Here is a 23,979-nt window from a genome sequence, read left to right on the forward strand (position 1 = left end):
ATCAATACTTCGTTCCTTTTTATGGCTGGTTAATATTCTGTTATATGGAGATACTACATTTTGTTCATTCATTCATTAGTTGGACACCAGTTGCTTCTACATTTTTTGGCTATTATAAATGATGCTTCTGTGAACATTTATGCATAAGTTTTGTGTACATGTGTGCATGTTTTCAGTTTTCTTGTGTATAATACTAGGAGCAGAATTGTTGGGTCACACAGTAACACTGACTTTTAGAAGAACTGCCAAACTGTTTTCCAAAGCAGCGGCACCATTTTACATTCCTATCAGTAATATATGTGGCTCGTAATTTCTCTACCTCCTTGCCAATGTTTGTTGTTATATCTATACTAGTGAAATATTTCCCCTTGTTTTAACACAAATATGAATTAGAATTTAAAATTGTGTTTGTTAAAATAGTCCTCCCAACCACTCCTTAATTACAGCAAATGTTTGGCAAAATATTACAGTTGGGAAATGGGCATAAAAAAAGGTCAAGGGTAGTTAGATGAAATTTTCAGCTATTTTTGGATTTGACTTAGGTCACTATTAAAACCCTAAGGAAAAGTAGAAACCCCAGTCTATTTGGTTTGCAAATGTCTTGTCTGGTCTCCGCCTGCTCCCCAGCAAAGCATCTGCAGTGGCTGAGTTGGAGGCGAAGTGTCCAGTGCAGGGTGATACTGAATTCTGCAGAATAGTTCAGTCCTACTGAGCTCTGGCTTCTCAAACGCCCATCTGTTTAAAAACCTGGCTTAGAGTTTACCTCTTCCTGAAACTGTTCTTGATTAACTCTTGGACCTTTTAATAACTTTGACACTTGAACAGTTCATTGATACTTTTTTCTACTAGACCAGTGGTTCTCAACCTTCTGGCCCTTTAAATACAGTTCCTCATGTTGTGACCCAACCATAAAATTATTTTTGTTGCTACTTCATAACTGTAATGTTGCTACTGTTATGAATCGTAATGTAAATATCTGATATGCAGGATGGTCTTAGGTGACCCCTGTGAAAGGGTCGTTCGACCGCCAAAGGGGTCGCGAACCACAGGTTGAGGACCACTATACTAGAGTATCTTGAACTTGGATTTATTTTGTTTTGTTTTCCCAAATTAATCATATAAACTCAATAAAAGGAGGAGCTATCCTTTTTATTTATGCCCCACAATACTTTATTCTCGGGGCCATAAATAGTTTTGTTCATTTACAACGCTTATGGAAGTCAGATATTATTGCCCACTCCTCAGCTTCTAGGACAGTGGGTTGCATATTCCAAGTTGCCTAAGAATCACAATAGATGCTTTAAAAGTTAGATTCCCTACCCCTTAGGCTCTATAAGATTTCCAAGTGATCCTGATGTAAATATTCCAAGAACTACTCGAGAAATATTTACAATGTCTTTGTAAACTTATCAGTCATAGGAACTTCTCTAATCTGAATGTTGGATACCAGAGCACATTTTAGGGCAGTGGTCCTCTAGACTCATTCATTCAACACTTCCTAAGCACCCACCAGCCTATGCCAGACTCTGAATGTACCACTCTTTGTGTTGGCTCACCCCAAAACGATGACAGGTTGGAAAAGAAAGACACGTGCTATTACAGAGAGATTCTCAGTGCAGCTCAACTTGTGGAGAAAACTCTTGGATTTACGTTTTAACGTGACTAATGTCCAAGAGATGGCACCAGTCTTGCAAGGCCAGCCACTTCCCTGGCTATCCTACTACTATTGGAGGGGTCTTCATGTGTGTTTCTTATCCAGTAAGTAAACCTGAAAGTGCACATAGTATTTCCAAAGAGCTTTTTAATCTTTTCTCTAACAACATAGATGAGATCATTAGACTTACGAGAAGAAAGCAATTATACACATGAAAGATGCTTATTAAGCACCACTGGCATTTTATACAAACTACGTAGCATTACAGCCCTGAATTGGTATATCCCGCCTCATTTTTCAGATGAGGAACCTAGTCTTTGAGGTTAAACGGATTTGAGGTTTAATTCCAGGTTTTTCTGATGCCATAGTCTATGCTCGAAAGCAGTTTGCTAGAGAAGAAAAGAGAAGGCAGTTGTGGGAATCTCTTGTATTCTATCTCCTGCTTGTTTGTCATCGATCTTTTTACCATCTCCTTTAATTTTTGGCTAAAGACATCAATACCTTCAAATTTGACAAAATGCATTGTACTCCATAGGCAGAGATTTCTGCTAACAGACATCCCTTATGTCAGGGGTGGGGAACGTCCAGAGGGCCCTGTAAGGCCTGTGAAATCATTTGGTCTGGCCCTGCCAAGGCATTAGGGGGGAGTTAAACGTTTGACCAAATAGAGCAGGCTAATTTTTAAGTTGATAATTTTGTATGACACAAGAATTATGTTATAAACATCCAAATGGCTTTTGGCAGAAAAAAGGTTCCCCACCCCTGCCTTATGTAGAGAATTGAGACAGGATTATATGACCTCCACATCAGTCTTTAGGGTGGTCCTTTTGGCCTGAGTGGTGCCAACTGGCTAATAAAAAATTGGTGATAAGTCAAAGGAAGGGAAACTGATTGGAGAGGTTCCTTCTGTTAAGGTCAGGCGGCTGAGGATGACCAGGGTAGTGGATCATGGGATCATGTGGTAACAACTGCAGAGCCTGGACATGAACTGATGGTACATAGTTAGATGTGGAGCCCTAGATTCAGGTTCTGTTGTTTTTAATATATTTTTATTGATTTCAGAGAGAAAGGGAGAGAGGGACAGGAACATCAATAAGAATCATTGATGGGCTGCCTCCTGCATACCCCCTACTGGGGGTCGAGTCTGAAACCTGGGCATGTGCCCTGACTGGGAATTGAACCGTGACCTCCTGGTTCATAGGTCAAGACTCAACCACTGAGCCACACTGGCTGAGCATAGATTCAGGTTGTATTCACAAGGGGTGTTCATATGGTCCATGAACCAGAAATGAGTCTCATATTATATACAGTTGAGAAATAATTTCATGTGTTATTTGAAGCAACCATCATGTCAGCCTAGATACTTCTTAAATTAATCATTTAAAAATATGTAAACTTCCCCTGGCCGGTGTGTTCAGTGGTTTGAGCACCAGCCCACGCACCAAAGGGTCATGGGTTCAATTCCCCATCAAGGGCATGTACCTGGGTTGCAGGTTCAATCCCTGTCCCAGTTGGGGTGCGTGCAGGAGGCAACCATGTGTCTCTATCATATTGATGTTCCTGTCTCTTTACTCCTCCCTTCCCTTCCTCCCTTCCACTCTAAAAATCAATGGAAAAAATGTCCTCAGGATTAACAGAAAAGTAATGTGTAAACTCAAGCGCAGTGATTGTGATCTGCTTGGGTGTCATATACCTCTGGGTACTGTCACTTACAGTTAAGGGCCTTTGGGTTTCCCCCTTTTTCTGTTGTAGTATTATGTCTTTCACTCTTAGGTCTAGAAACTTTGCTTACAAGGTACTGAAGAACTTCCTGGGAAATCACCGCACTCGGTATAGAGTTACTTTCTTTGAGACTTCTTTTACAGCAAACCATCACATCCAAGTGCTAACATTCTACTGAAATAAAAGTTAGTAATTAGCTTCTCACTCATCAAAGATGATTTATTGACGCTCCACTGTGCCAGGCATGTTGCTGAACAATATGGAGGACAGAACTAAGCCAGACAGTCTCTGTCATGGATAAGTCAACCCAAACCACCAAAACAATGGTTAGAGCTGACAGAGCCACGCACGTGGCACTGAGAAAGCTCACGGGTCACTTCACAGCCAGGGCAGGGGAGGAGAAGCTGGGAGTGACACTGCATTGGGTTTTAAAGGAGGGCCAAGAATGGAGTTAGCCTGTGGCTTGGGAGAGGGAGGGGGGAGGAGAGAACATTTGGAGCAGGGAAAAGTTGAGAGAAGCACAGTAACATTGCATATAAAATGGTAGAAATATCAGAGGTTTACTTATACAAGTAGTTCCTTTGGGAGGCTATCTGTCTGAACCAATACCTGGTTTTCTTCCCCTCCTGGCAAAGGCAAGACGACTATTTACTCTTCAGCCTCTCTGTGATGGTCAGCGCCCTGCGGCGGGAGAGTGGAGGCAGAGGTGCTGTGTGACTTTTGGGGGTGACGTTTTCTTGATCTGTCATGTTCCTTGTAGTTTTGTGTTGCTGTTCTCACAGTTGAGGTGGCAGTGACTGTTGGGATTCCTACCTGAAGGTTTCCTCAGTTTTTTAATGGGAAGACTTGTTCCACTCTTATCGCTCCCTCTTGTGGCAGAATCCTTAATCTCTTACATCTTTTCTTATAACTCACCATGCTGACTGCTGGAAACTTCGTTTGTTTTCCAGAAAGTGGTGCTATAGCTCGTTTGCAGTTTCTTCCTGGCCTGCACAGCCTGGTCCATTTTTCTGAGAGCACTGATCAGTGGATCTGCTTTTGCTACCGCACGCAGGGGCATGTACTAGTACAAGGCTCCGGCCACAGAGTGGGAGCGGGTGCGGGTTTAGCACTTGGGGCGCTGGGGGCACCCACGCACCCGGTGGGGAGATCGAGTGGGATATTCCAGGGGCTTGCGGACGGACTTCCTGATGAAGTCCTGAGAGGTCAGCAGGACCCGTGTTCCTTTAATGCGCTTTGACATTCTTATCTGCTTCCTTTACTTTCCTTTTCCTCACCTCAGTAACGGAAGTGCGGCCTCAGTGCACTGGGTGCTGCTGGAGAGAAGTGGATTTCTCTAGTTGCGACCCACACAACTGGGACAGACGGGCATCCACTCACTGCTCTCCACCTCCTCGCGGGACAGGTTGCCACCAGCGGGCAGGCAGCTTAGTCCCATGCAGCTAGGTGTTGGGTATGTGACTGTCAACAAGAGGCGGTGTTTCCTTGTTATGTCCCTGTTCTAAAGTAACTAACACACTCCATCACTTACGTTTACACAAATTTAATAGTATTACAAAGGAGAAAAAGGTTTTGTTTGTTGGCTTGAAGACTAGAACTAAATATTATTACAGATTTTCATTTATGAACAAAAAAGTTTAAAAGAAAAATGGCATGTTTTGAAAGACACCATTTACCCACAATGATATTTAAATATTCTGTAATTAGCCCAGCTGGCATGGCTCAGTGGTTGAACGTAGGCCTATGGACCAGGAGGTCACAGTTCGATTCCTGGTCAGGCCACATGCTGGGTTGTGGGCTGGATCCGCATTGGGGGGTGTGCAGGAGGCAGACGATCAATGATTCTCTCTCATTATTGATGTTTCTATCTCTCCCTCTCCCTTCCTCTCTGAAATCAATAAAACAAATTTAAAATATTCTATAATTATAAAACAATTAGATAAAACAATTAGTGATATTCTTCTTTTATCTTCACTTCTAAAGAAGAAAATGCTCCAGAAAAAGAGAACTGACTGAAGACTACAGGAATATGTTTGATGGTATACTGATAGAAACCGAATGTTTTATTTTAAGAAATACCTTTACCCTCAGTTAACAAAAGAGCTTCAAGAGTTGTTCACTTTTCCTTTGACATTAAGGGAACAAACATGGTCCTGCTTAAAAGAGGGATGAAAGAGGGCAAGAAGACATTTAAATATTTGGGGAAATATGGGGTTAACAATGCAAACAGAAACGAAGGCTTAGTTTGCTCTCATGTATTTGTTGTTTTGTTACCGCTTATACAAGCAATTTATAAGGGAAAGGAGCTTTTTAAAGTCTAGTAAAAAGTGGTAGAAATTTTTGGCAATTTTTGTTCTTAATTATTAGGCAATGCTTCCATATTAGAAAAAATAAGTTCCTCTTATAGCTTTAAATTGATCATCACAATTTATTTAATAATCATTTCATATTATGGATTTAAGTATTGCATTTTATCTTAGCAGACTGTAATATACAACTAGTATAAAATGGGACTTATATGTATGTGTTAGCAGGAAATAAAGGTGACATAATCACTGTTAATGATTTTCACTTTTAAAAATGCATTTTAAAGAAATATATTTCTGTCAAACCTAAGTGGATGCCTTCATAGCCCAAAGAAATGCAATTTAACTCAAATTTTTAACAAGTTATTAAAGGAAATGTATGATATAAATTAAAATGCATCTGAATAAGTTCCAAATATACTTATTATTAAATATAAAGATGTTAGCTCTGGTACATAAGAAAATATTTACAACTGATAAAAAGCAGATTGTAGAATATACATGTTCTATGTATAAAAATAAGTAAAATATTTTATAGTCCAGACCCAGGGATCTTTTCTAAGCAAGGTTTTATCCATGCAACTGTATGACAATACCGTCTCCCTAGTGTTACTGGAGCACATGCATGCATGGAAGAGATCTAACAACAATCCTGATTTAAAGCTCATACTGCCTTTTTAGGGCCTGTACATCTTCTAAAGTAAAATGTTTGTTTGGTGTGTCCGAGAGGTCATCAAAAAGCTGTTCAATTTGCTCCTTCTGGCCCTTGCTAATTAGGGTCAACATCATCTGAAAGAAGGAGAAAAATTACATTAGCATAAAACATTAACATGTCAAAGTTGTAGAAAGCCTGTAAAAATCAGTCTCTTTCAATGAGATCCTCTGCCACTTACCTTAAACCTTTCTGCTTTACTCAGATATAGAAGATGCTGATATACCAATGAGGGATCTTTACCAATAAGTTCACTTTTCAGAGACTGAATGAGGAGGAGGAATAGATCCCCTTCGAGTTTGTTACTCAGCAACGCTGGCAGATCTTTCGGTTCAGTGATGGCTAACAGATGTGCACAGGCTTCTTTATCTTTTCGAGCACTGACAGCGTTCATCACCTGCCCGAATTCATAGGCATTGTTGGGCTTGGTGATGGGCAGTTTCTCGTAGTATTCTGGTGGCCCACGGCTGGTGGCCCCCTCAGAGGCAGGGCAGCCCGTGCAGACCTCCTCGGGGGTCCTTCCAAGCTCTTCATGGCCTTCATTCACCTTCACAAGGAAAAAAAATTACACCCTGACACAAACAGCCACTGCACACATCCCACGTTACATTTATTACAATGGGAAGGAACTGAAAAACACAAGTACACTGTAGTCAGTCAGGTTCTTAAGTGAAAATGTGTAGTCTGTAATCATAAAATCTACTTTTTGAGGAAGAGAAGTTTTAAGGTATTAGTATTCATTCATAAAAGCATTTTTTAAATTTAAAATATTTTTAACATTGAAAACAATTTTTTTAAGAATAGTTTGTTGATTTCTGCCCTAACTGGTTTGGCTCAGTGGATAGAGCGTCGGCCTGCGGACTCAAGGGTCCCAGGTTCGATTACGGTCAAGGGCATGTACCTTGGCTGTGGGTACATCCCCAGTAGGGGGCGTGCAGGAGGCAGCTGATTGATGTTTCTCTCTCATAGATGTTTCTAGCTCTCTATCCCTCTCCCTTCCTCTCTGTAAAAAATCAATAAAATATGTATATTTTTTTAAAAAAGAATAGTTTGTTGATTTCTAGAAAGAAAGAAAGGAAGAAGGCGAGAGAGAAACATCAATGTGAGAGAGCACAAAACATCAATCGGTTGCCTCTTGCACACCCCCTACTGGGGATCAAGCCTGCAACCCAGGCATGTGCTGGAATCAAACCAGTAACCTTCTGGTGCATGGGATGACGCCCAACCAACTGAGCCACGCTAGCCAGGGCTCTTATAATTTTCCATGAATAAAGCTGCTGTATAAAAGAAGACCTATAACAACTTTATCTCTTTTTCATAACCTTTAGTTATTTCTTTACATTTAATAGAGAAGTAAACTTACTTTTCAATTCTCTTAAAAGAGTTTTCTTACATCCTTAAAGGAAAAACACTTCCTGGCCTCTCACATTTTAGCTCCTTACTCTTAGTGGAAATGTAATATGATATATTAGTATTCATGAATACACAGGAATTCATGATTGATATTCTTCACTGAAGGCAAAAGCAGAAAGCTATATCGCACAAGACACTGATTTAATCTGAAATCAAACGTAGTCCAAAAATCTCTGAGGAGGCCAGTCTTCGAGTGCTAAAAGGTCTGAATCAAACTGGAAAATCTCTATGGCATGTGGCTTGCCAGGACCATTGAAACAAAATCAGTCCTGTCAGCATTTTCTGGGTCTACCCTGAAGCAAAGCTCAGTGGCCATAGGCTCCCAGTGCAGTCTGGCGTGGAAGCAATACAAAACACAGGCCAGACAGGGAGGGAGTGGGGATAGGGGCAAAGAACAGAAAAACCTAATGCAGACTCCCAATACCGTCCATGGACCAAACCAGGAAAAGACACAGGCTAAACCACGGCACAGGAAAAGTTTGTCTTTACAATCGGTTTAAATTTCTTCATTGGGTATCAGAATAAAAAAAACCCACAAAATTTAAAAGAAATTGGTAGAATTCATAAGAACATGACCTTAGAATCCAATATAACATCCCCCAAAAAGTACTTTCAAAGATAATCAAATACAAATACCTCTTGAATCTCAATTTTCCTTCTCTCCTTTTCTTTGTTGAGTGATGCAGCCTGATCCTTCACATTAAGGAATCTGGTCACCTCTTCCAGTTCCATCTTGGCCTCCACAATACTTGAGTCTAGCCGGAGAACTGTATTGAGATCATTTAAACTATTCTGATAATCCTGCAAGTAGAAGGGCAGAGGCAGTCATTTTCACAGGTAACAGGAGAAGAGCACAGATCAGTCCGGGGGAGGGAGAAGGACGCTCGGGAGTGCACAGTGGCACAGTGGGCTCCTGTCAGCACCACGGTTAGAAAGCTGGGCCTTCAGGGTAACACTTGGGATAAATTATTATAACCCATAACACAGTGAGATCTATAATAAAAGCATAATATGTTATTTAGACTGGACAGCCAAACAACCTTCCGGACATCCTTCTGGACGAAGCCGCTGCTGCGAGGGCCGAGGCAAGCCGCCGTGACTGCGAGGGCCAAGCCCCTTGCATGACTTTGGTGCATCGGGCTTCTAGTCCTATATAATAAAAGCCTAATATGCAAATTGTTTCCTTGGCCAGGAGTTCAACTGGGAGTTCAACTGGAGGGGAGAGGGGGGGCTGGGCGGCCAACCTCCTGCGGCCCCTCTCCTCAGCTGGCCCAGCCCCGATTGGTCCAGGCTGGCCGGACCCCACCCGTGTAAAAATTCGTGCACTGGGCCTCTAGTCCTCTATAAGAGACAGCACACAGAACCCGGAGTTAGAAGACTCAGGTTAAACTCTCTATCACCATGACCTCCACAGTCCCGAACACACGGTGGGCACATGCTGTCGGCTAAATAAGTGAAATAATGAACATCCTCAGATTAGCACCTACTCGCAGTGACACCTGAACAAGATCCTACTTAACCTTCCTGAGCTTCAGCTTTTCTTATCGTTAAAGTGTGAATAACAGGAGCTTTTCTATTCTAGTTTTCACAAGGCTCTACCAAGTAATTAATGAATTAAAATAATATATGAGTGGTTTAAACCTATAAAGGGCTAAACAAATGTTAGCTGCTACCAGATTATCTGTTCCATAAAGTTTTATACTGTTCAAATAGGCTAGAGTTGACATTTATTCTCCCATAAAGAGTCAGACAATACATTGGAGAGATCGAGGGGAAAGAAAAGAAATCTAAGCTTACCAAACACAGCATGGAATCCGGCAGTAGAGACATATACCACAACATCAGCCACTGTGACAGGCCACATTCCAGAACTACAGACTAGACCCATAGTTTTTTATTGGTTGATGCTTTTTAAATTTTTTAAATATATTTTTATTGATTTCAGAGAGGAAGGGAGATTGATTGGCTGCCTCCTGCATTTAAATGTGTGTGTGTGTGTGTGTGTGTGTGTGTGTGTGTGTTTAATCCTCAGCTGAGGATAAGTGTATTGATTTTAGAAAGAGAGGAATGGAGAGAGGGAGAGAGAGAAGCATCACTATGAGAGAGAAACATTGATTGGTCGCATCACATATGCTCCCTGACTGCACCCTTGACCGGGGATCGAACTCACAACCTGGGTATGTGCCCTAACCAGGAATCAGACCTGCGATCTTTCGGTGTACAGAACAACGCTCCAACCAACTGAGCCACGCTGGCCAGGGAAACCCATGTTTTGATTAAACCAAAATTAATTCTGTGAGGAGGTGAAGAATCCCAGTGATGTGCAACCTGAGTATTTATGACATATCCATCACAGCACACACCGCAGGCTCAGGCCCAGGACAGATAAGCAGTGTCATGTGACCATCCTGAGGGACTAGCAGTAATGCCACATCCCCTCCCCTTAGCCCGGCAACACACGAGAGCAAGAGTAATGGAGGGATGAGTTCAAAGGCATAACCTTAAATCTCTAATTTATCAAAAAGATAAGGTAGATTATTTACAAACTGTAGCACATTATGTACTATTAGTAACAAATCTAGGTACCACTGTGTCACAACAACACAGCTGGAACATGCTACCAAAACACCCAATGCCATTGTGTTCCATCCTAAGTGTTCCAGTCAGGGGCCATCCTGGAAGGCAGGGAAGTGGGGCAGCTGGGCAAGCCGAGGGAGTAATAGAGCCAATTCTTACCATTCTCAGCTTTTTGCAAGTATTATTACTCTCACAATAGCCCTATGAGTACTAACTTTTATTGTCCCCATGTTACAGATATGGAAACGGAGGCATAGTAAGATCATCTTGGGATGATCGAGGCAAGGGCCCGAGGTGAATGGTAATTCAGCTGTGGGGCTACAAAATGAAAGTCCACCACCACGAGTGTCAATACGAGTTTTCCCATCTATTCCAGAAAAGTCACTGCCTAAAGAGCAACCTGTCTGGTTGAAGGGGACCTAAGAAGACAGGAAATACGCCTTGATAATGCCACAACAGAGGCAGGCAAGTGTGGCAAGAGGGCAGGACAGCAGGGCGGTAGCATCAAGCAGGGAGGCAGTGGAAGACGAGGGGGCCAGTCTGCCGGCTCCACTGAGTGGTCAGGCAAGGGTTATTCACCTGAGAGATGGCCACGGCCACATCCGTGTGCCAGGAACTGGGAATAGCGTGGGGAACAGGAACATCTGTGGTCTGGCCCTTGTGGAAACATACGTCTTAAGAAGGGAAACAAAAAAGAAAAAACAAGCAAGCCCAGGCCAGCCCATGTGGCTCAGTGGTTGAGCATCAACCTATGAACCAGGAGGTCACAGTGTGATTCCCGGGTGGGGCACATGCCCAGGTTGTGGACTCAATCCCGTTGGGGGCATGCAGGAGGCAGCCAATCGATGATTCTCTCATCATTGACATTTCTCTTGCTCCCTCCCTCTCCCTTCCTCTCTCTGAAATCAATTTAAAAATATATATATATTGAAAAAACAAGTAAAAAAATTAATAAAATGTCATTAATACAATTAAGAACACCAAAGGTTGAGATGGATACTAAGGAGGGGGAGGGAACTAAAGGGAAAGCAGCCTGCAGGGTGGAGGGAAGGAGAAGGTTATACAAACAGGGGAGTGTGGCTCTGGCAGGAAGAGGGCAGTAAAAGCTGCTGCTGATCTCACTGGGCCTTAAAAAAATGAAGTACAATCACATGGGTTTATGATGACATTTACTATTAATAGATGTGCTTCAACTAATATCAATAAAAATTGGCTATTCCAGAAATTGCATTATGATGTAGGCAGATTATCCCAACGACAGAAGTTTTTTGATGTCTTGGTACCGTAGCCTCGCCAACTGGCTGTAAATTCCACAAGGCAGGCCCTAGGTCTCACTCACCTCGCCGGTCCCCAAGCCTAGCACAGAAGCGGCGCTCCATCAAAGAAACAGATTGTAAGTCAACAGCAAAATGTCCGGTTACCTTTTCTTGTGAAGAACAACTGTACATTAAGGAAAGCTCTGTTTCTCAAACTGGCCCACAGAGAAATGGAAGCCAGCTAGGAGAGAGACAGGGGATCCAAGCAGCAGGGTTCCCCCGAGAGCTGGGGGCACCTGTCACGGTGGGCCCTGGGGCCACTTCCTCATCCCGGCCCCTGAGGAAGCGGGTCCAGGGGTGAGCGACACATTAATAAACTGCCGCAGCCTGCGCAGATCCTGGAACAATTCCCTTGGCACAGAGCTCTAATGACAGGGCAGACGAATCAAGCCCTAAGAAGTCAAACCAGAAAAACAAGCTGCCGGCCTCCTCATTTAGGGGAACAGGATTCCTCAGACTTGGGATTGTCTTTCTACATCCACAATACAATTTCTGGAATTTGCTCCAGGAAGTATGAAATTCTGGTCTTTCATTCGGTACATCTTCTGACTTCCAGTCGGGTAAACAAGTTCCGAGTCAGGCAGCCAGAATGAGGTCAAGCCGCTGAAGTGTTTGGACATATGGAAACCAGTGCGTCATGGTGGATCTACCCTCATGCACCCAAATCCACTGAGCTCAATAAAAGTTAACTTTGAAGAGGCCACTTTAATTCATGGTGCCACACACCGCCTAGGAAATCTTTGGGGAGGTTCACAAATGAGTGCTGCTAACAAAATAAAAGGGCGCAGGGTGTCTGGGTCATGCAGGCAAGGGTGGGGCTCCGGGCTGGTGACTGCACCGCGTGCTGGGAGGGCGGCGCATCCAGCTCCATTCAGACAGAGGCCCCTGCGCTCAAACCCTCCTAGATCCCACCCTCTGCACCACCTCTTCATGTGGCTACAACTGTATTCTTTAAAACATATACATATACATATATACATATATACATATATATATATATACAAATATATACACACACACACACACACACACACACACACATATACACTGAGTGATTGATTTCAGAGAGGAAGGGAGAGGAAAGAGAGAGAGAAACATTAATGATGAGAGAGAATCATTGATCGGCTGCCTCCTGCACACACCCCGCTGGGGATCGAGCTCACAACCTGGGCCTGTGCCCAACTAATCTAAAGCGGCAGCAATTAGATAAATGGGGTGGGGTGAGAGGGGGGAGATTAAAGACAATGGGCAAAAGGAACTTTCTGGAGAGATGAAAATGTTCTCTACCTTAACTGAGGCAGTGGCTACATGGGAACATATATTATTCAGGTCAGTAGCCAAATTAAGAAAACAGTCCCATTTACAATTGCATCAAAAAGAATAAAATACCTAGGAATGAATTTAATGAAGGAGATGAAAGCCCTGTATTCCGAAAACTCCAAGATACTGATAGAAAGATATTCTAAAAATTGTATGGACCCACAGAACATCTCAAATAGCCAAAGCAATCTTGAAAAAGCAGAGCAAAGCTGGAGGCATCACAATTCCTGATTTCACACTATATTACAGAGCTACAGCAATCAAACCAGTACAGTCCTAGCATAAATACACAGATATAGATTAATGAAAAAGAACAGAGCCTAGAAATAGAAATAAACCTATTACATTTATGGCCAATTAACTTATAACAAAGAAGCCAAGAATTATCTTTGGTGAAAGGCAAGTCTCTTCAATAAATAGTGCTGGGAAAACTAGACACCACATGCAAAAAAATGAAACTGGACCACTTTCTTACACCATACCTAAAAGTCAATTCAAAATGGATTAAAGACTTGAATGTAAGACTTGGGACCATAACACCAGAATAAAACACAGGCAGTAAGCTTCTTGACTTTGGTCTTGGTGATGATTTTTTGGATCTGACACTAGAACCAAAGACAAGAAAAGCAAAAATAAACAAGTGGAACTACATTAAACTCAAAAGCTTCTGCACAGCAAAGAAAACCATTAATAAAAAAGACAACCTACTGAGTGGGAGAAAATATTTGCAAATCATATATCTGATAAGGGATTAATATCCAAAATGTACTAGTATAAAAAACTCATACAACTCAATAGCAAAATAACAAACAATCTGATAAAAAAAATGGGCAGAGAAACTTGCATAGACAACTTTCCCAAAGACATACAGATGGTCAAGAGGTACATTAAAAGATGCTCGCTCTAGCCTTTTTGGATTAGTGGGTAGAGTGTCGGCCCTCAGAATGAAGGGTCCTGGGTTCAATTCTGGTCAAGGGCATGTACCTCGATCCCCAGTCCTGGTCGGGGGCATTTGCAGGAGGCAAGCAATCGATGTGTCTCTCTCACATCAATGTTTCTCTCTCTGTCTCTCCCCTTCCTTTCCACTCTCTCTAAAAATCAATAGAAAAATATCCTCAAGTGAGGATTAACAAAAAAAAAAAAAGAAAAGAAAAGAAAAAAGATGCTCAACATCACTAATCACCAGGGAAATGCAAACCAAAACCACGATATCATCTCATGCTTGTCAGAATGGCCATTATAAAAAAGACAAAAATAATAAGTGTTGACAAGGATGTGGAGAAAACGAAGCCCCTGTGCACTGTTGATGGAAAGTGAACTGGTGCAGTACGAAGTTTCCTCAAAATTAAAAATACTACTTGTGGGTCTATATCCAAAGGAAACAGAATCACTAATTCAAAAAGATATCCCACCGCCATGTTCACGGCAGTGTTATTTATGATAGCCAACAACTGGAAACAACCTAAGTGCCCATCGATGGAAGAAGGGATAAAGAAAATATGGTGTACATATACACGCTGGAATATTATTCAGCCATAAAAAAGAAGGCAATCCTGACATCTGCAACAACATGGACCTTGAGGGCATTATGCCAGGTGAAATAAGTCATACAGAGAAAGACAATTACCATATGACCTCACTACTATGTGGAATCTAAACAAACAAACAACAACAACAACAAAAACCCCGAACTCATACACAGAACAGATTGGCGGTTGCCAGAGGAGAGGTGAGGAGTGGAGAATAAGCACTATGGGTGAAGGTGGTCAAAAGGTACAAACTGCGAATTATAAATAAATAATTCATGAGGGTGTAATGTACAGTATGGTGACTGTAGTTAATAACACTGTAGTATATATCTGACAGTGCTAAGAGAATAGATCTTAAAAGTTCTTATCACAAGAAAAAAATTTATAACTGTGTGGTGATGGATAGTATGGACATCATTTTGCTATATATACACATACAATTATGTTGTGCACATGAAACTACTATGTCAATTTATTTTTTTTTTTTTAATATATTTTATTGATTTTTTCACAGAGAGGAAGGGAGAGAGAGAGTTAGAAACATCGATGAGAGAGAAACATCGACCAGCTGCCTCCTGCACATCTCCTACTGGGGATATGCCCGCAACCAAGGTACATGCCCTTGACCGGAATCGAACCTGGGACCTTTCAGTACGCAGGCCGACGCTCTATCCACTGAGCCAAACCGGTTTCGGCTACTATGTCAATTTAAAAAAAAATTGCTGAGAAAGAAATCCAAGATCTGCACATTTACAATGTGTGAATTTCACTGGATTAAACCTTAATCAACATGACTATTAAAAATGCCATTTCGGCCCTAGCCGGTTTAGCTCAGTGGATAGTGTGTCAGCCTGCAGAATGAAAGGTCCCGGGTTCGATTCAGTCAGGGGCACATATCTCAGTTACAGGCTCCTCTCCAGCTCAGGCCCTGGTCAAGGCTTGTGCAGGAGGTAACCAATCGATGTGTTTCTCTCACATCGATATTTCTCTCCATCTTTCCCTCTCTCTAAAAATCAATGGAAAAATAACCTCAGGTGAGGATTAAAAATAAAAAAATAATAATAATAAATAAAATAAAAAGATGACCAGCAGAAAGCATAATAGGCCAGGGTTAGTATTAAAAAAAAAAAAAAAAAAAGCGCCATTTCATTTTGTTCTGTATGGCTCATTTTCCCTTGTGATGTTATTTTAGACAAACATGAACATTCATTCACGTTTTCCATGCAGAAGAACCAGCTTATAAACAAAAGCAGCCCTGGCCGGTAACTCAGCTGGTTAGACCATCATCCTAGTACACCAAGGTTGCAGGTTCAATCCCGCATCCGGACACATGCAGGAAGCAACCCATGAAAGCATAAATAAATGGAAAAGCACAGTCAGTGTTTCTCTCTCTCTTTCTCAAATCAACAACAACAAAAATATTTAAAGACCAAAACAAAAATAAACCCCCAAGCATAATTATACAATACTTTCTTTGAAAGTGTGATTCTCTTAAAGAATGCCACTCGCTAGTCCCATACTGACCACCAGTCAGTTAAGACCCAAATCAACATGAGCTTCCCAATTTCTGATATGTCTCTACCATCTTCCCTTCTGACGCCTTCCTCCCACCCCAGACAACCCCAGTCCTTTGCTGGAGAAATCCAATGGCATTGCTGATAAACTGGAGTAAGTCATTAAAAAAAAAATTCCTGTCCTTTAAGTAGACTTTTCATAACTAGCAACACTCCTTAGAAAATCAGGAAAGAAATAATCATTTTTGAGCTGGAAGGAGCCTTAGAAATGATCTAGCTCCACATTATAATCAGGGGAAAGCTGAGGCCTAGCCCAAGGTTTCAGGGCTGGTTCGTATAGAACTAGGATTAAATCCCAGGATAACCTCACTCCCGTTCCTAGATCCCGAGACTGATGTTCGTGAAAACCACCTGACTTGTCCGGAGCTGAACTGTATGTACTGAAATGAAGAGGTCCTCACCTTGAGGCCTTTATGAGCAAGAGCTCGTCTGTAGCACGCTTTCACGTTCCCGTCGTCTATCCGAAGCGCCTGATCACAGTCCCGCTTCGCCTCTTCAAACTGGCACAGCTTCAAGTAACAGAGAGCTCTGGTGTAACAAGGGAACTCAGTATTATGAAAGGGAAAGACAATATGCCTATAAATTTGACTGCTAAGAAAAATCAGAAAATAGCTCATTGAGTCTGTATCTATATACCACAGCTGTTTCTCAATTAAAACCTAACACTGAAGTACAATCATGGCATTTTCTTGCAACACATGTAATTATGACACTGTGAATATAACTGCAAACAAAATACAGCCCCGGCCCTCAAGGAAGAGACAATTAAAACAAGCAAACAGCCCTAACTGGTTTAGCTCAGTGGATAGAGCGTCAGCCTGCGGACTGAAGGGTCCCAGGTTCGATTCCGGTCAAGGGCATGTACTGTGATTGCAGGCACATCCCCAGTAGGGAGTGTGTAAGAGGCAGCTGATCGATGTTTCTCTCTCATCAATGTTTCTAACTCTCTCTCTCTCTCTCTCTCTCCCTTCCTCTCTGTAAAAAATCAATAAAATATATTTTAAAATAAATAAATAAATAATACAAGCAAACATGCCCTGCTGGTGTGGCTCCATTGGTTGAGCATCCCATGCACCAGGAGGTTGCTGGTTTGATTCCTGGCCAGGGCACATGCCTGGGTTGCAGGCTCCAACCCTGGTAGGGGGTGTGCAGGAGGCAGCCCATCAGTAATTCTCTCTCATTGATGTTTCTCTCTTTCCCTCTCCCTTCCTCTCTCTCTCTCTTTCTCTCTCAAATCAATAAAAACATATTTTTAAAAATAAAAACAAACACAATAAAATCTGTAAAGGGTGCTCTGGGAGGACACAGCTGAGAGTCTCATCAGATCTGGGGACGCCAAGGAGAGGGCAAGAGCAGCCAGAAAAGACTTCCCAGGAGAAGAGACATTTAAACTGAAGCCCGGAGTCTGAAGTGACAATTATCCAAAGAAAAGGCACTGGGGTGAGAGTTAAGATGTAGGGAGGGGAGAGTGGAGTTCAAGGGCCAGCATGTGCATTTTTATTATTATTATTTATTTATTTTTAGAGAGTAGAGGGAGAGGGAGAGAGAGAAACATTGATGTGAAAGAGAAACATCGATTGATTGCCTCCCATATGCAAACAGACCAGGGATCGAACTCGACACCTGGATATGTGCCCTGACCAGGATTTGAACCGGTGGCCCTTTGGTGCATGGGATGATACTCAACTAACAGAGCCACTCCGCATAGGGCAGTATCTGGATCATATCCCATGTTCCTAACGGGGTAAGAAAAGTGCCAGATGGCCGTAGTGTAGGGATGAGACTGGGAGGGCGGGCAGGCCAGATCACAAGGGGCCTTGCAAATTGTGCCAGGGAAGCTGAGCTTTATCCCGAACTTAATGGGTTTTTAAATAGGGGCTGACGTGTTCACCATGTTTAGAAAGAGCCCTCTGGCTGCCACTTGGAGGACGAGAAAGGAGGGAACAAGACTGCAGGCACATGTGAAGGGTGTTGCAGACAAAAGGCAGAAACGGTGGGTCAAAAGGGAGGCATTAGTCAGGGGGATAACCCATCAGGAGCGCAGAAGGGGAGGGAGCGCTCAGGTCCGAAACTCAGGAACAGAGTTAGAGGCCATAATTGGAAGGTGGATAAATGGACTGCGGAGAGAATGAAATGGCCAGAGAGCATAGAGGATGAAAAAGGGGTCTACACCTTTAGAACCCCAAGAACGCCCGAGGGAGAAGAGGAGAGGCAGGCAACTGAGCCGTCGGCACTGCCGTCAAAGGGAGAGAGGGCTGTCCCGGGACACTGAGCAGCCCTAACACTGAGGCTGAGCAGAAGGGTAGAAAAACACCTGGTGCAGTCAGTGACAAATTTTTGGCAAAAAGGTTACCAACAGAGGAAAAGATACAAAACAAAGCCGTGAGAAGTTCAGTTCAAAGAATTAATCTGAAATAGCCAGAAAGCTCATGCTAAGAGTCCCTCTTCTTTAGGAACTATGCCTTATTTTTCCTTGTCACCCCAGATTCCACTTACTCCCTAAAATTCCCCAGATCACCATCGTCTAGGTAACTATCTTATACCACAATGTGGTGAAGACAGCACCTGAGCAGCATTCTAGAACAATCTGCCCATTCCTACCGCACACTACAGAGGCTGACCCCTTCTCTCTAAGCCAGTGGTTCTCAGCCTTCCTAATGCTGCGACCCTTAAATACAGTTCCTCATGTTGTGGTGACCCCCCAACCATAAAATTATTTTCGTTGCTACTTCATAACTGTAATTTTGCTACTGTTATGAATCGTCATGTAACTATCTGATATGCAGGATGTATTTTCATTGTTACAAATTGAACATAATTAAAGCATAGTGATTAATCACAAAAACAATATGCAATTATATATGTGTTTTCCGATGGTCTTAGGCGACCCCTGTGAAAGGGTAGTTCGACCCCCAAAGGGGTCTCGACCCACAGGTTGAGAACCACTGCTTTAACACTTCAAGAGAAGAAGGGCACTTATGACACTAATTCGAGTGTTGTCCTACTCCCACCATGGAGGACAACACTCAGGCCTGTAGCTGCAGCAAGGCCACCGCCCGGAAGGGTCAGAGCACCCGTCCACGCCGGAACGCCAGCCTGTGTGTAACACAGGCCACACCGGACCTCCCAGCCCACCACACCGCTTGTCTGCCATCTCTCCAGAACTCTTATGTCCCCCGCCCCACACACACACACCTCTTAGACAATTTGCTACATAAATTATCAGAACCATGGAAAAAACTTTCACAATTAAAATATTAACATAAGAAATACATAAAGTTACAAAGGACTTGCCTATTTGTATAAATGGCGCATTCCTTATCGTTAATCTGTAAGCATTCACTGTATTTACTAAGTGCGTCTTTATAGTTTTTGTCCTTTACGTATTGATTTCCTTCTTCTTTAAGGGTTTTAAACATTTTGTCATCTATGGAACACAAAAAATAAAAACAGAGTTAATGTTTATAGAAGCGCCTCTACAAAATCTCAAGTGCAGCTGTAAGGAAATCTATTGCAAATCAACTTGCCCCATACCGTGCGGAGCTAGAGTCTAAATGGAACAAAACTGCATACAAATTAGAAAGATAAACTGGCTGTAAGTGGAAGTGATCATACAATTATGACACTTTTTTCAAAGTAGAAAACATGTAAAATACAAGTGCTTCTATCATCTTTATCCACATCGGCATCCCTTTTCCCTGCTAGAGACAGGAATACCTAGGGCTGCCCTTTCTCTGACTTCCCTGGGAGCTAAGGCAGCCCTGCTTAGGCTCTCCTGTGTCTTCCACTACCCTCAGCCCTTTCTTCTTTCGCTGAGCCCAGCTCTAACCAATGTGCTTTCCAAAATAAAAATAAAAATAAAAATCTAGCGTTTCATTAAATCACTATTTCGTGAAAAATGGACAAACAAACAAACCCACTGAAGCATGAAGTAGACATTTGCCCAGTACCCTAAAGTTCTTGGGAGAGCTACGCCTCCTCTAGTCTTCACTCCTGTGGCTTAAAGCAACCCCTACCCTAGCCCTACCTTTTGGGGTAATCTTTGGTCAGGGCTGGGCCTATGAGAGTCTATGAGCTGCACTATGAATTTTGTGGCAGCATGTGATAAGGTAATTCTTGCTCTTTCCCGGGGAATGAGGGTGAAAGGAGGAGTGATGTTGCCATCCTATGAGACAAAGGAAGAGTCTGAGAATGGGGCCAACAGAGCAAGAGAAAGGCCAAGATAGAGCTGAAGGAGAATGAGGCCTAAATCCAGCCTTCCCTGCAGCTACCCACCTGTGGACTTCTCCACTGTAAGAGCCCAAAACAACCTGTTTTGTGGGGTTTGTTTCTTTCTCTTTTTTTTGCTTCAAGCTATTAAGAGTTGGGTTTTATTATCTGCGGTCAGTGTCCCAACTATTATCATTAGCTATTGTCTTGCAGTGATCACAGCTGATTGCCTGCGCAGGATCCATTCCCCCCCCACCCCGACCCCCCACCCCCGTCCCCCTGAGGTCCCTCGCAGCTACCACCTTCTCCTGTTCAGCCCATGTGTTCAGGAGAAACTGACCCTACTGATCAGAAATATAGGCCTAAGCCAACCAGCGCATAGCATTTCTTCATCAGAGACCAGCTCAGGAATGAGCACATGACCCATTAGAATAAGTAGCAACAGTGCCCGGCTGGTGTGACTCAGCGGTTGAACCAAGAGGTTGCTGGTTCAATTCCTGGTCAGGGCACATGCCCAGGTTGTGGGGTCTATCCCCAGTAGGGGGCGTGCAGGAGGCAGCCTATTGATGATGTTTCTATCCCATGGATGTTTCTATCTCTCTATCCCTCTCACTTCCTCTCTCTCTAAAGATCAATAAAAACATTTTTTTTAAAAAAAGGTAGCAACAGAATTCGAGCCAATAGAACAACAGCATAAAGAAGCTATGACTTTGGGGCAACATATTTCCTCATTCTTAAATCAATGCCACCAAAAGCAATGGTGTTTCTCTCCCTTTGGACATTGATATGTAGACATGTAGCCTAAAACTGCTGTGGTTCCACTGTTTCCGGCCAGAGCCTGAACTCTGATGAGCTGTGCATGATTTTAGAGCCTATCTGGGCCCTTTTAGTTACTTGAGCCAAAACCATTCCTTATAATTTTCTGTTACTTACAACCAAAACTTTCTAACACACATAAACTGCTAAAATTTTAAGTTTTAAATCTATGTAGTAACTTTACCCTATGAATAACTTCATATAAATAAAAAATCCTTAACCTAAAATCTAAAATATACCTTTAAATTCTGTGATCTAAAAATCTTGATAGATGTATTGAATTTACAGCATTCACTTGAATGTAAATGATAATCTTATTTGTCCCTCTGTACAAATGGCATAAAATCTTAATTTTTCATTTTCTTATTTCAAATAACAGAATATTTCTAATGTTTCAAGTTTCCAAGGGGTCAAATGACACTCCCCATTGAATGAATGCTGGTATATATAAGCTCTAAAACAAAATAACACAGTATTTTCCCCCCTCAGTTTGCTAAAAATTAAAAACCTTTCCTCCAGCTTTTCTTCCAAGGTTTGTAAGCCCTTGGTATCCATTCTCACTAGCAATCAGGACACCAGGAACAGAAAGAGCTGACTATAGGTGTCCTTATGATTTGCTATGACATGTCTACAGTATGGTTAGTAGATGTACTTTGTACATTATAGCCACCCTTCACTGAGCAAATGTTTTGAGCCAGGCCCCATTAATGACGGACTCTAGAAAAGCAGAGATCTCTGTGACTTCCCGGGGACTGCTACGTCATCTAAAAGCCTTGGCAGACGGTCCCTGCATCTTCTTCCAAGGCAATGAGAGATGAAGGTCTAACACTAGCCACTGGGACACCACGGCTCTGGAACTTCGGGGTTTCTGCAAGATGAAGCTCATCCAGGGAACACACAGGAGTTCCTCAGCAGGCAGGAGAAATGAGGCCTCACCCAGCTTTAAAGCAGAAAGCAAGAGGGCAGTCCCATTTACTAACCACGGCACAAAGCAATGAGGTAGGTACTACGGCAATGCAGACATGTTCGCAACTGTGACATAAGGCAGAAGTATCTGCTGCCTACTTATGCAGTAGGGTGCTTTTTATTTCAAACACATCAGTCTTAATGGTGTCACAGAGAACTACACGCGACTTAACTCTTTTCCTTCTTACTGTTAATACAATGCTATCTTTATTGAGGCTACTGTGATCTCACAGTCAGCATGTGCTAAGTATTTTACATGCATAGCTCCATTTATTCCTAGGAGCAACTCCATGAGGCAGTTGCTCATGTTAATCCCTATCATATACACTAGGACACTGGAGGTGTGAAGCAAGTTCTTAAGACTCTGTAGTTAGAAAGAGGGTACACAGGGCCTTAATCCCAGGTCTGACGCCTACATTTATGCTCTTGTTCTACTGCTCTACTGTGAAATGTACAGGGCTCAACCCTTGAAAGAAATGAGTACAGACTTCCCCTACCTGTGCTGCCCGGTTGGTGATGGCTGCAGGAATCTCCCACTTGGTCTGGGGGCGTCTCTGCCGGAGGCCGCCACACTCGCAGCTGCGCAGAAGTGGGCACAGAAGGTATGGGCGACAGCTTCTCGCGCCAGCGTGGTCCATCCAGCTCCATTAAAATTCTTGTTATTCTAAAAAGAACATGAGTTTTCGCTATTGATCATGCAATTTGCTTTTTATATTACCAACGGTCATATCAAGAGTTAAGATTTACACCCTGGCCAGTGTTGCTCAGTGGTTGGAGTATCGGCCCATGCACCGAGGAGTCATGGGTTCGATTCCCGGTCAGGAGCACATACCTGTGTTGTGGGTTCACTCCCCGCCCCAGGTTAGGGCGCGTGCGGGAGGCGACCAGTCAATGTGCCTCTCTCAAATCGGTGTTTCTCTCTCCTCTCCTCTCTCCCTCCCCTCCACTCTTTCTGAAAAGCAATGGAAAAAATATCCTAGGGTGAGGATTAACAAAAACAAAACAAACAGGTAAGATTTACAAATGCTATGCATTTGTGTACTTCCCTGTCCACATAAACTCTTCAAAAGGACTTTTAAAAGTTGCCAAAAACTATGTAACTTTATTTTACTTTTTATTTTTAATCCTCACCCAAGGATATTTTCCATTGATTTTTAGAGAAAGTGGAAGAGAGAGGAAAAGACAGAGAGAAATATCAATGTGAGAGAAATAAATCAATTGGTTGCCTCCTGCACAAGCCCTGACCAGGGCCCGGGCCGGGGAGGAGCCTGCAACCCAGGTATGTACCCTTGACCAGAATCGAACCCGGGACCCTTCAGTCCTCAGGCTGATGCTCTATATACACTAAGCCAAACCAGGCTCGGGCCCCCAAATTATGTAACTTTAGATTCTTTTTGTATCAAAAGATAAAAGTTAAGGCATCTGTAATTTGTTTAAAAATATACATGCAATAACATTTTAATTTTTAAAAAGGTGAAATATAAAAACAAAATTGAGGAGGCCTAGAAGAAATGTCCCACATAACAAGTAATATGACTACTAAATGGATAATGTATTATTCCTGAGAATGCTCAGAAGCACTAGGGAACTTCTATGCCCAGACTGTAAAGATAGGGGTACAGACTGGGCTGCCCAGTGGGATACTCAGAGAGTCACTCCAAGATTATGGGTTCGATCCCTAGTCAGGGCACATACAAGAATCAACCAATGGCCCGGCTGGTGTGGGTGTCAACCTATGAACAAAGGGGAGCCTGGTCCAGTTCCCATTCAGGGCACATGTCTGGGCTGTGAACTCAGTAGGGGATGTGCAGGAGGCAACAGCTGATCCATGTCTCTCACCGATGTTTCTATCTGTCTATCCCTCT

The 23,979-nt window shown here is 42.7% G+C and overlaps 2 protein-coding genes across 4 annotated transcripts in view; one reads left to right on the forward strand and one right to left on the reverse strand.

Moving 5' to 3' along the window:
* The window catches only part of RNF19A (ring finger protein 19A, RBR E3 ubiquitin protein ligase), a 39,336-nt gene extending 22,425 nt beyond the window's left edge, over positions 1–16,911 (forward strand). The window contains exons 10-13 of one of the 3 annotated variants that reach the window (XR_002831969.1): positions 4,659–4,829; positions 10,761–10,849; positions 11,607–11,777; positions 16,446–16,911. Coding sequence is in view for 2 of the 3 variants with exons in the window: in XM_023763615.1 (XP_023619383.1) it covers positions 4,659–4,822 (164 nt within the window). In the remaining variant the exon portion in view is untranslated. Of the gene's footprint in view, positions 1–3,427; positions 3,472–4,658; positions 4,830–10,760; positions 10,850–11,606; positions 11,778–16,445 lie in introns of those variants that run through there. The other 2 variants (XM_023763615.1, XM_023763616.1) reach the window with 2 other exon arrangements.
* Positions 5,409–23,979, reverse strand: part of SPAG1 (sperm associated antigen 1) — a 48,456-nt gene continuing 29,885 nt past the window's right edge. The window contains exons 12-17 of the mRNA XM_023763612.1: positions 22,612–22,778; positions 19,418–19,550; positions 16,525–16,651; positions 8,444–8,608; positions 6,576–6,941; positions 5,409–6,471 (exon numbers count right to left, since the gene is read on the reverse strand). Coding sequence (XP_023619380.1) covers positions 6,340–6,471; positions 6,576–6,941; positions 8,444–8,608; positions 16,525–16,651; positions 19,418–19,550; positions 22,612–22,778 — 1,090 coding nt within the window. The 3' untranslated portion in view covers positions 5,409–6,339. The remainder of the gene's footprint in view (positions 6,472–6,575; positions 6,942–8,443; positions 8,609–16,524; positions 16,652–19,417; positions 19,551–22,611; positions 22,779–23,979) is intronic.

The sequence above is a fragment of the Myotis lucifugus genome, unplaced genomic scaffold, assembly GCF_000147115.1.
Source record: "Myotis lucifugus unplaced genomic scaffold, Myoluc2.0 scaffold_294, whole genome shotgun sequence".
In the NCBI taxonomy this organism is placed as follows: Eukaryota; Metazoa; Chordata; class Mammalia; order Chiroptera; family Vespertilionidae; genus Myotis; species Myotis lucifugus.